The sequence below is a fragment of the Pan paniscus genome, chromosome 10 (assembly GCF_029289425.2).
Source record: "Pan paniscus chromosome 10, NHGRI_mPanPan1-v2.0_pri, whole genome shotgun sequence".
NCBI classification, from domain to species: domain Eukaryota; kingdom Metazoa; phylum Chordata; class Mammalia; order Primates; family Hominidae; genus Pan; species Pan paniscus.
In genome coordinates, this window is record NC_073259.2 from 103,134,368 (window position 1) to 103,147,439 (window position 13,072).

The 13,072-nt window shown below is 44.5% G+C and overlaps 1 protein-coding gene across 5 annotated transcripts in view; it reads right to left on the reverse strand.

Annotated features, from left to right (window-relative positions):
* NR2C1 (nuclear receptor subfamily 2 group C member 1) overlaps positions 1-12,460 on the reverse strand; it is a 52,387-nt gene extending 39,927 nt beyond the window's left edge. The window contains exons 1-3 of one of the 5 annotated variants that reach the window (XM_063593570.1): positions 11,207-12,460; positions 5,180-5,253; positions 357-587 (exon numbers count right to left, since the gene is read on the reverse strand). In XM_063593570.1, coding sequence (XP_063449640.1) covers positions 357-587; positions 5,180-5,233 — 285 coding nt within the window. In that variant the 5' untranslated portion in view covers positions 5,234-5,253; positions 11,207-12,460. The remainder of the gene's footprint in view (positions 1-356; positions 588-5,179; positions 5,254-11,206) is intronic. The other 4 variants (XM_034934250.3, XM_008960346.5, XM_008960345.5 and 1 more) reach the window with 4 other exon arrangements.
* Between the last annotated feature and the right edge of the window lie 612 nt (positions 12,461-13,072).

Below are 13,072 nucleotides of genomic sequence, written 5' to 3' on the forward strand. Positions count from 1 at the left end.
CAGTTTTGCAGCATGCTCCAATAGTCGATCTTGAAAACCTGGCCTAGAACTGTTTCTTCAACCTTCCTAACAATTCTGCAAGCTCTCTATATCCTTTATTAAAGGCTGTCGTCCTGGCTACAATAGCCAGAGTGGATCTTATTGTATGCAACAAAGAATCCCCAAAATATATGAGTGTGAGGAAAGTACAGTGGCCCATAGGAGAGGGCTGTCACTGTAGATACTGTGTTACACATAATTTTATGCATTTTTTTCCTACTGAATATACATAGATCTAAAGTCTTCATGGCAGGGCTTATGATTAAAATTTTTTTTTTTTATATGTAAGAGGAAAAGACACTTCTATAGTTATTTACCTGCATGTGTTGTGCAGACAGATCAGGAGTGGTAAAAAATAACTGGTTGACACCTGCTGCATCTGGAGTTGTAAGGAAAACTTTTCCCGGAGTGGAATCTTGCCTGGCCAGAATGACTTTGCTTGGAGTAGAGCCGTCGTGATTCGTCAGAATGAACTGCTTGCCTTGGGTAGTACGATCAAGTGCTGTCACAATCTGGATTTTCTGCCCAGTTTGCTGCTCTGTAACAATCTAACAAAATCATGAAAAATAATCAATGAAACTCAATCATTTTTCTTTAATGACACAATTATCTTCTTGGAAAAGCACATCATTACATATATATTCAATATAACACACACGTACCTTTTAAACTACCGATTCTATTGCCACAAAATTCTATCCTACAGAAATAAACAAATGTGCAAACAAAGGTACAATAGTAAGAACATTTTGACCTCACTATTTTGATTCCCTCCTTCCCTTTCCCTCCCATGTTCCATTTAGACAAACATAAACTGGGTGATTTATATTAGCTGTTCTGCATACTGGGATGTAGCAGTGAATAAAACAAAACTTTTGCCTTCATGAAGCTTTTATTTTAGTGGGGAAAGACAGATAATAAATAAGCAAATAATAATATTGTCATGCGGTACTAAATGCTATGAAGAAAAACAAGGTAAGGTGAGACAGTAACAGAATGAGGGCAATGAGGGAAGCTCACGCTAAGGAGGTGTCATTTTTGCAAAGGCCTGAGTGAAGAAACAGACCAAGGCTTAGGACTACCTAGGGGAAGAACATTCCAGGTACAGGAAACAAGAGCATATAAGTAGGTCCCAGGGCAGGAGGGAAGGTGTTTGACACATGTGAGGCACAAGGCACAGCAATAGAGATATATGATGAGTAAGACAGAAGGGAAGACAGGGATTACAGTAGAATATGGGATCTGAGTGACAGCTGGGACTCAGAGGGCTTTGTAGGCCAAACAAAAGTCTAGATTTCCTACTGTGTGAAATGGAGAGCCACCAAAGGGTTTGGAGCAGAGGAGTGACAGGATTTTATTTTTTAAAAAGGAATCAGACAGGCACAGTGACATTATCTATAATCCCAGCTACTTGGGAGGCTGAGGCAGGAGAATCACTTGAGGCCAGGAGCTCGAGACCAGACTGGGCAACACAGTGAGACCCTGTCTCAAAAAAAAAAGAAGTATAAAAAAAGCATTCTAAATTTAGTGTGAAGAACAGACTGCAAATGTTCAAGAGTAGGCCAGGTGCGGTGGCTCACGCCCATAATCCCAGCACTTTGGGAGGCTGAAGCAGGTGGATCCCTTGAGGTCAGGAGTTCAAGCCCAGCCTGGCCAAAATGACGAAACCCTGTCTCTACTAAAATATAAAAATTAGCTGGGCATGGTGGCGGGTGCCTGTAATCCCAGCAACTGGGGAGGCTGAGACAGGAGAATCGCTTGAACCCTGGAGGCGGAGGTTGCAGTGAGCTGGGATTACACCACTACACTCCAGCCTGGGCGACAGAGGACTCTGCCTCAAAAAACAAAACAAAACAAAAAAAAGGGGCTGGACACAGTGGCTCATGCCTATAACCCCAGCACTTTGGGAGGCCGAGGCGGGCAACTCATGAGGTCAGGAGATTGAGACCAACCTAGTTAACACAGTGAAATCCCGTCTCTACTAAAAATACAAAAAATTAGCTGGGCATGGTGGCATGTGCCTGTAATCCGAGCTATTTGGGAGTCTGAGGCAGGAGAATCACTTGAACCAGGGAGGCGGAGGTTGCAGTGAGCTGAGATCGCGCCACTGCACTCCAGCCTGGGTGACACAGCGAGAGTCTGTCTCAAAAAAAAAAAAAAAAAGTTCAGAAGTAAAATTAAGGGAGATCAGAAAGGACACTACGGCAGGTACCATCAATATCTGATTATGACATATGGGCAGAAATACTGACCAGGAACAGGGTAGCAGCCATGCTGGGGGTGAAAAACAATTAAATAGGGATTTACTTATTTATTTATTATTTATTTATTTTAAGAAGAGAGAAGTAACAAAATAATGCTGATAAGACTGAAGGGAAATATGAAGAAAGAAGAGTCAAGGATGATTATAAAATTTTGGCTTGAGCAATTGGGAGGACAGAACTGCCATCTGCCATCTGGGGGGAGGAACAAGTTCATGAATACACAGAACTATTTCAGCATTGAGAATTTCTGTTATTCAGCAAATATATCCCAGATTAAACATCATTAAGCCAATTAAATTCCTTGATTCAATTTTAAAATGGCAAAGTCCGTTTGTTTCTAATTTTCCAAAATTCCAATCCTGTTCCTTCTGTACCAAATTTTTTCTGTTTTTATTTTCCTGAAATTATTTCAAGATTCTTTTCTATGCAAAATTTAAAACAAAGTTCTGATTCACTAATCAGTTTCTGTCTAAAGCAAATTGTTTGGATAAAAGACTAATAGTTCATACTGACTTCTTAGAGAAGAGCATTTGGTGCATTCATGGTCCAACTGCTCCTGGGTTGAAACATTCTGCTTAAATGAGTAAAAGGACATTGCTGCAGCATAATAATTGTAATAATTGAATATTTGGGCAATCCAAAGAGCCTTCAATAGAGAAGAGTAGTAAATTATGTAAACAGTTCTTAGCTTTTAGGACTCTTTATATTGTAAAATATTACTGAGGGTTCCAAAGAGCTTTTTTTTTGAGACGGAGTTTTACTCTTGTTGCCCAGGCTGGAGTGCAGTGGTGCGATCTCGGCTCGCTGCAACCTCTGCCTCCCAGGTTCAAGCGATTCTCCTGCCTCAGCCTCCTGAGTAGCTGGGATTACAGGCGCCCGCCACCCCACCTGTCTAATTTTTTGTATTTTAGTAGAGATGGGGTTTTCTGCATGTGAGTTAGAAACTCAAAGAGAAATTTTAAAAATAGTTGATTCATTTAAAAACAACCCATTAAATGTTAACATAATCTTTTAAAATTTATTTTTAATTTTCGTGGGTACATAGGTGTATATTATCTTTGGGGTACGTGAGATGTTTTGATACAGGCAGGCAATACATAATAATCACATGGAAAACAGGGCATCCATCCCCTCAAGCATTTATCCTGTATGCTATAAACAATCCAATTATACTTTTAGTTATTTTAAAATGCATAATTAAATTATTATTGACTGGGCGCAGGGGCTCACACCTGTAATCCCAGCACTTTGGGAGGCTGAGGTGGGCGGATCACGAGGTCAGGAGTTTGAGACCAGCCTGAGCAACATGCTGAAACCCCATCTCTATTAAAAATACAAAATTTAGCCGGGCGTGGTGGCAGGCACCTGTAATCCCAGCTACTCAGGAGGCTGAGGCAGGAGAATCCATTGAACCAGGGAGGCGGAGGTTGCAGTGAGCCAAGACAGCGCGCCACTGCACTCCAGCCTGGACAACAGAGCGAGACTCTGTCTCAAAAAAAAAAAAAAAAAAAAATTATTGACTATAGTCCCTCTGTTGTTGTGCTATCAAATACTAGGTCTAATTCATTCATCCTATTTTTTTGTACCCATTATAACCTATTTCTTAATGACTAAAAAGTTTATTTTCCAAACAAACAAAAATGTAGTGCAGAGAGTGGCTTTGTTTTACATTTCTACAAATTGCTTTAATGTCTAGTTTAATAGAAGTTGGAATCTCATACCTGTTTCTTCATTTAATCTGTTAGACTATGTTGTTTTGGTTATAACAAGGCTGGGCACAGCACCTCACGCCTGTAATCCCAGCACTTTGGAAGGCCAAGGCCAGTGGACTGCTTGAGCCCAGGAGCTCCAGACCAGCCTGGGCAACATGACAAAACCCTGTTGCTACAAAATATATAAAACATCAGCCAGGCACGTGAGCACAAAAAATGGTCACAAAAAATCAGCCGGAAACCTATTTCTTCACCATATATATACATATACATACATACATATATGTATATATGTTAAAGAAAATTCAGCTTCATATTTATTGGTTGAAAAGGGGAAGGATATTTTAATACCCTTTTCAAACTGTGAAAGTTGTTCGACACTACATCAACTCAACAAGTGGCAGCTTTTCAAAGGTTAGCAGCAATGTAGAGTCATAAACTATATTAAAATCTGTTGGTCTATCCTGCAATTTAAATGGATCCTTCACTCATGCATAATTTTGTAACATTATACACTGGTCATCCGGAAAGCAATGATTCATTGAGTTATGTACACCTTATAAATGCTGACACATTTCATCATATAGTATCATCACATGTCACACAGTCTGTAGAAAATTCCACTGTATACCTGGGAGAGAACAATACTGAAAAGGCAAGTAACATTTCAGTATTATTATAAAAATGGTCTTCACCTGGTTGATTCTCTGAAGTGTCCCAGATAATACTTTGAGAACTTCCAAATTATGTGGTATCTCTAAGTAATAGGACACAACCATTTAAAAAAATGAAGATGTCAGTATTGACGCTGAACTCCTACTGATCCCACCAAAACTGGCCTCAGATTGTACCCTCTAAAAAGCATTCCCTCCAAAAGCATTCCTACTCACTCTCCAGCTCTTTAATTTCTTTCCTTCCTTCCTTCCCTTCATTCCTTTCAATTTTCTTCTGTGCTCCCATTGCACCTGATACAATGACCTGTCACAGAACTTACCACATTCTACTATGAATTGTCTGATTATTCAACTATCTCTCAGTAGCTTGAAAAGCTATCTTAAGTTAGGGAATATCTTTTATTTCTGGAACTCCAGAACCTGGTATATGCATTTAGTAGGAATTAGAAAAGTTTGGTGGGTCAGTGCATCAACCGTAAACGAGACATACCTCTCCCATCTGTTGTTCAATAATCTGATGTGCAATTTCTTCTATGGTTGCCATGATCTAACTGCCAAAATGTCCTGCCAAAAATAAAAAGATGTTTTATAATTAAACTCACAAAGCACTGTTATTAAATAATTTACAAATAAAACTATATGATATTTAAGATTTGCTTCAAAATAATCTAGTTAAGGTGAGAGGGTTGGCTTTTTCTGAAGTTACTTTTTTCCATTCATGGTTGCCTTTTCCATGTGTCTTTTTTTTTTTTTTTTTTTTTTTTTTAAAAACAAGGCCCACCCAGGCTGGAGTGTAGGGGGCACCATCACGGCTCACTGCAGTCTCAACCTCCTGGGCTCAAGTGATCCTCCCACCTCAGCCTCCTGAGTAGCTGGAACTACAGGTATACACCACCACACCCGGCTAATTTTTTTTTTTTTTGTACAGATGGGGTCTCACTGTGTTGCCCAGGCTGGCCTCAAACTCCTGGGCTCAAGCAATCTTCCTGTCTTGGCCTCCCAAGTGTTGGAATTGGAATTATCAGCATAAGCCACCATGCCCACCCCTCCATGTATCTTTTTTTTTTCTTTTTTTTTTTGAGATGGAGTCTTGCTCTGTCACCCAGGGTGGAGTGCAGTGGCATGATCTTGGCTCACTGCAAGCTCCACTTCCTGGGTTCATGCCATTCTCCTGCCTCAGCCTCCCAAGTAGCTGGGACTAGGCACCTGCCACCACGCCAGCTAATTTTTTTGTATTTTTAGTAGAGACAGGGTTTCACTGTGTTAGCCAGGATGGTCTTGATCTCCTGACCTCGTGATCTGCCTGCCTCGGCCTCCCAAAGTGCTGGGATTACAGGCATGAGCCACTGCACCCGGCCCCAGCCCTCCATGTATCTTTATATGTTTATACGGTCTTCCCTCTGAGTGTCTGTGTCCTCTTCATAGAAGGACATCAGTTATTTTGGATTACGGTACACTCTAGTGAACTAATTTTAACTCAATTATCTCTATTAAGGCCTTATCTCCAATATACTCAATTCTGAGGTACTGGTGGTTAGGACATCACCATAGGAATTTGGGATTCATATGATTTTGTGGGAGAACCGAATTCAGCCCATAACACTCAGGCATAAACCTAATAAGGAACATGCAAGATCTAGGTAGGCAAATAAAACTTTAAAATGCTGCCTAAAGACAAGAAAATCTACACTTGGACCGGCCCCGGTGGCTCACATCTGTATTCCTAGCACTATGGGAGGCCAAGGTGGGCTGATTACCGGAGATCAGGAGTTTGAGACTAGCCTGGCCAACATGGTGAAACGCCATCTCTACTAAAAATACAAAATTAGCCAGGTGTGGTGGTACATGCCTGTAATCCCAGCTACTCAGGAGGCTGAGGCAGTAGAATTACTTGAACCTGGGAGGCAGAGGTTGCGGTGAGCCGAGATTGCACCATTGCACTCCAGCCTGGGCCACAAGAGTGAAATTCTGTCTCATAAAAAAAAAAAAAAAAAAAAATTAGCCAGGCATGGTGGCAGGTGCCCGTAATCCCAGCTACTCAGGAGGCTGAGGCAGAAGAATCCCTTAAACTTGGAAGGCAGAGGCTGTGGTGAGCCAAGATCGTGCCACTGCACTCCAGCCTGGGTGACAGAGAGAGACTTTGTCTCAAAAGAAAAAAAAAGAAAAAGAAAAACTACACCTTAAAGGACACATAAGAAAGAAAATGGTTCCAATAACTACCTCCAAGGAAAGAAACTGCAAGTTTGGGAACAGGAATGGAAGGGAGACTTATTTTTCATTGAATAAGTGTTTGAGGCTTTTAAATTTTGCTTAAATACAAGTATTACCACAAAAATTAAAGTAATAAAAAAATAAGAAATCTCTTCCAGAAATCCTAAAATCAACACCAGTGTATTGGTGCATTAGACTCAAAGAAGCCACCTCATAATGAAAACTTAGGTAGATAAACTATTTGTTTATCTGAATGAATTCCAGGGACTCATTAGATCAATATATAGTCATGTACTGCACAATGTTTTAGTCAATGAATGAGACTGCATATACGATAGCGGTACCACAAGTTTACACCCATAACACTGTATTTTTACTACACCTCTTCCACGTTTAGATTTTTTACTTACACAAATACTACTGTGTTAAAACTGCCTACAGTATTCACTAAAGTAACATGCTGTGTGGGTTTGTAAATTAAGAGCAACAGGCTATGCTGTATAGCCTAGGTGTATGGTTAAGTTATACCATTTAGTTTTGTGTAAGTATGCTCTATGATGTTCATTTGTGATAAAATCACTTAGGGATGCATTTCTCAGAACACATCCCCATAACATATGACTATATTTTCCAAGACTAAATTTAACTCCGAAGATAAGGCAACACACACATTCCTTTTTTTCCCCCATAATTTTGTGACTGGATGACTGAGGAAATGCTTTTAAACATTAATCCATCCATCCATGCATCTATGCATCCATGCATGCATCCATCCATCCATCCAACACTCATTGCTGCTACTGCATGGGGATTCTCAACCTTATAAAAAAAAGCAACTCTCCCTTTCCCTAACTACACCTTTCAGTTGATTGAGTCCCTGATGTGTTCCAGGATCTATGCCTGACACTGGTATAGGATAATAAAGATGATCTCTACCCTGAAGAGATGAGAAAGAAGTAGGTACGTAATGGTGTAAGTTAAGGCTGCTCTGATAGCAGTGTCTGTTTTCTTCCCATTCTTCCCAACTTCAAATAGGATCCAGCCTGATAAACTGGCCTTGAGTAGCCAATACAAAAGTAAAATTTACAAGTTTTTTTTTTTTTTTGAGACAGAACCTTGCTCTGTCACCCAGGCTGGAGTGCAGTGGTGCAATCTCGGCTCACTACAACCTCCGCCTCCCAGGTTCAAGCAATTCTCCTGCCTCAGCCTCCCGAGTAGCTGGGATTACAGGCATGCACCACCATGCCCAGCTACTACTTGTATTTTTAGTAGAGAAAGGGTTTCACCATGTTGGCCAGGCTGGTCTCGAATTCTTGATCTCAAGTGATCTGCCCACCTCAGCCTCACAAAGTGTGGGGATTACAGGTATGAGCCACCACACCTAGCCAACACACACATTCTTTATACACTGTTGGTGGAAGGTTAGACTGTTTTAACCTTCCTAGAAAAGTAATTTGCCAATGTATACCAAGAGCCTTAAAAATGTTCATATTGACTGGCTCAAAAATTTATTCAATTTTCTTCCATTCAACAAATCACTTGTTGAATGCTTACTAGGGGCCAGGCATTCACAGAACGACTTATCCTTATTCTCCAGCTTCAGACCATCAGTGCTGCTTTAATGGCAAAGGAACAAAGTTTTAACCCCTTCCCGTGGTATTCATTCAATATTTATTACGCATTCACAAGGTGCCTGGCACTGTGAACACCACAATGGAGAGTTCTTTTATAATCCGACTTCCCCCATTCTCATTTCCTATCACTCCCAAGAGGGGCCTCTGTTCAGGTCAAACTACGATGTTCTTTATTCCCCAACATATTCCTACTTTTTCCCTCATTTAAATTCCACCTGACTTTTAAGATTTGGTTCAAGCCAGGGGCGATGGCTCACGCCTGTAATCCCAGCACTTTCGGAGGCCAAGGCACGTGGATCACCTGAGGTCAAGAGTTCAAGACCAGCCTGGCCAACATGGTGAAACCCCATCTCTACGAAAAATACAAAAATTTAGCCGGGTGTGGTGGACGGCGCCTGTGATCCCAGCTACGCAGGAGGCTGAGGCAAGAGAATCGCTTGAACCTGGGAGGTGGAGGCTGCAGTGAGCCGAGATCGTGCCATTGCACTCCAGCGTGGGAAACAAGAGCAAAACTCCGTCTCAAAAAAAAAAAAAAAAATTTGATTCAAATAGTTTTTTACCCAGTCTTTCTTGAAGGGTCGAGCAATTATTTTGTAGACTAAGATTGTTAGCTAGGATTCAGAAATAGATTTCTGTTAACTCCTAATACTGTCTGTAAAATTTTATCTAAAGGTGCATTTTTCTAGACACAGTTCATAAAAGACTTCAAGAGGCTGTAGATGGTCTTGTCACTGAAAAAGGCAATGAATTATATTTATACTATTATTTATTGTATGCTGTTTTGTTTTTATTCCCCAAGAGTAGGGATTATACATTGTGTGGCAGACACACAGACGGTAGATATTTTGGGGATGTTTGTTCCCTCAAAATCCTTCCTTAAGATGCGGTGCCTGTAATTCCAGCTACTCAACAGGCTGAGGCAGGAGGATAGCTTGAGGCCAGAGATCTGTCTGGATAACAAAATGAGGCCCCCCACCATTTCTATAAAACAAAACAAAAAAAACCTTTCCTAGAAGAAACTAACATGCCCCTTGAAAAACTAAGATTAGCAACATTTCATAAAACCCACTTTTTTTTTTTTTTGAGACGGAGTTTCGCTCTTCTTGCCCAGGCTGGAGTGCAATGGCGCGATCTCAGCTCACTGCAACCTCCGCCTCCCGGGTTCAAGCGATTCTCCTGCCTCGGCCTCCCGAGTTGCTGGGATTACAGGTGTGCGCCACCACGCCCGGCTAATTTTGTATTTTTAGTAGAAACGGGGTTTCCCCATGTTGGTCAGGCTGGTCTCGAACTCCCGACTTCAGATGATCCGCCCGCCTCAGCCTCCCAAAGTGCTGGGATTACAGGTGTGAGCCACCGCGCCCAGCCGCGACCCACTTTTAATAACAGAAATACACATCGCTTTTTCAGATATACTCACTGGACTTAAAGCAAAGTTTAAAAACAATCATCGGCCGGGCGCGGTGGCTCACGCCTGTAATCCCAGCACTTTGGGAGGCCGAGGCAGGTGGATCAGAGGCGGGTACATCAAGAGGTCAGAGTATCAAGACCATCCTGGCCAACATGGTGAAACCCCATCTCTACTAAAAATACAAAAAAAAAAAAAAAAAACCTAGCTGGGTGTGGTGGCTCGTGTCTGTAATCCCAGCTACTCGGGAGGCTGAGACAGGAGAATCGCTTGAACCTAGAGGCGGAGGTTGCAGTGAGCCGAGATCGCGCCACCGCACTCCAGCCTGGCGACAGTGAGACTCCCTCTCCCTCTCAAAAAAAAAAAAATAAGAAAAAAAAATCGAGTATCACCAACCACACAGCAGAAATGGTTCAAAAAAGCTCAAAATTGAAGGTTTACAAATTCTAGCGTTACTAAACCCTAAAGGTCGTAATTTTAGGTCTGTTTTTGCTTTCCGGTTACTTTTTTAAAGGCTGACCTACTTACTGAAGATTATGGGACAACTTGGCAACATTCGTACTGCACAAAAATGGTATCTGCCCGAGTTGGAAGAATTATTTCTTAACAAAAGAGCTATCTATCGAAAGTTTGGACATGCCCCTTGCAGTGAGAACCCTGGGGCCGTTCCATTTCTTCTGAAAAGAACCAGGCCCACAGGCAGCGACGACCCTGGCCAATTTGTCGTGAGAGAAAAGTGAAAGTGGAGGGAGTCATTCTGTCCGTCCCGTGAAAGCACGGGAGTTAGGGACGGGATGCAGGCCGGGACTTGCTGCCACTAGCCGAGAGTCGGCCTCTCCCAGGTCTCACTCGTGCCGGCATTAGCCGTGCGCCCTGGAAGCCCCGGCGCTGCGCGCGGCTCTCCCGGGCGGGGAAAGCTGCAGCGCCGCGGAAGCTTTCCCTGCAGGTTAAAGGTCAGAGGCGCTGCGGTAAGCGCAGCTGGAAAGGCGGTTGTGTGCTCCAAGCCGCTCGCCGTCCGGCCCCGCGTCCCGCCGCCCCGGTCGCCCCCGCCTCTCCCGGGGCCCCGCGCATTCGGCGCCGCAGCTCCGCGCTCCCAGCCCAAGTCAAGCAGCCCCAAGCGGCGCTCCCAAACTGAACGGCTCCGCTGGCCACAGGACGCAGGCCGGGGGATGCGCTGGGACCGCGTCCGTTGGCGGTTGGAGTGAAGGGCACCCCCTGGCCCCCGCCCCCGACGCGGTCGCTGGTGTCCCCACCCAGCGCTTCTTACCGGCGCTTTTGCGCCCTGCTGACTCCGGCGTCGGGCGCCGACGCGACAGTCCCGCGGCTGCCACTCGTGGATTGGGGGGGCGCTCCGGGAAGAGAGGTTGAAGAAAGCCGACGGGATGGGGGATCGAGATTCGCGGCGGAGCGAGCGTTCTGTGTTTGGGTATTTCTGGGGGGTCAGAGTTCGTGACCCCTTTCTCGGCTCGGCGGCGCGCTATCCCGCCAGCGCCTGCGCATTAGCAACGGGGGAGAAGCGGCGAGAGGAGGTCGTGACGTTCCCAGGGTGGGGTGGAGGGATCGGAGGGCCGAGCAGCGGCTCTGTGAGTCCACTGCCCCCTTTTGGCTTGGAGGCAGAGTGCCCCGCCAGAGCTACCCGTTCCCAGCCAGGTAATTTTTGAAGCCACGTGCAAAGGTTTAAGCATCGTTTGCCAAAGGTGGGCATTAGGGGAAGTTTTGAGTCAACGTTTTAGATTTGAGTAATAAATAACCCTCTGGGTCTTAGGCATATCTGTTTCTAATTTCTGGAAAACTGGGCTCTGGGTAGAGTCCAATCATATTTAAACTTTTTTTTTTTTTGTATTACACTTTAAGTTCTAGAGTACATGTGCACAACGTGCAGGTTTGTTACATATGTATACATGTGCCATGTTGGTGTGCTGCACCCATTAACTCGTCATTTACATTAGTAAGCTTTATATATAATGACAAGCTGAGGCCGACTCATGCAAATGGTAAGGCAAAGTTTCACTTATAAACTGTTGTGAGTAAAGAGACATAATGGCTAAACAGGGCAAGAATATAATCACTAGAGACTGGGCACGGTAGCTCACGCCTGTAATCCCAACAAGTTGGGAGGCAGAGGCGGACGGATCACTTGAGCCCAGTTGTTCGAGGCCAGCCTGGCCAACATGGCGAAAACCCGTCTCTACAAAAAAATTAGCCAGTCCTGGTGGCGCGTGCCTGTCGTCCCAATTACGTGGAGGCTGAGGTGGGAGGATCACCTGAGTCAAGACGGCAGTGAGCCAAGATCACACCACTGCACTCCAGCCTGGGTGACACAATGAGTCTTTCTCTCTCTCTCTCTCTCTATATATATATATACACACACACACACACATATATATGTATATTCCACATCCTCTCTATAATATATATATTATATATTGAGGATTATCCTCAATGGCCATTTTTTGTCTGTTTTGCTCAGTGATGTATTACCAAGCACATAGGACAATGCCTGCTAGTCAATAATGATGTATGAAATGAAATTGCTCTCCCTCTCCCCCTCCCCCTCCCCACGGTCTCCCTCTCCCTCTCTTTCCACGGTCTCCCTCTGATGCCGAGCCGAGGCTGGACTGTACTGCTGCCATCTCGGCTCACTGCAACCTCCCTGCCTGATTCTCCTGCCTCAGCCTGCCGAGTGCCTGGGATTGCAGGCGTGCGCCGCCACGCCTGACTGGTTTTTGTATTTTTTGGTGGAGACGGGGTTTCGCTGTGTTGGCCGGGCTGGTCTCCAGCTCCTGACCGGGAGTGATCTGCCAGCCTCGGCGTCCTGAGGTGCCGGGATTGCAGACGGAGTCTCGCTCACTCAGTGCTCAATGTTGCCCAGGCTGGAGTGCAGTGGCGTGATCACAGCTCGCTACAACCTCCACCTCCCAGCCGCCTGCCTTGGCCTCCCAAAGTGCCGAGATTGCGGCCTCTGCCCGGCCACCACCCGGTCTAGGAAGTGAGGAGCGTCTCTGCCTGGCTGCCCATCATCTGGGATGTGAGGAGCCCCTCTGCCTGGCCGCCCAGCCTGGGAAGTGAGGAGCGCCTCTTCCTGGCCGCCATCAAGTCTAGGAAGTGAGGATCATCTCTGCCTGGCTGCCCA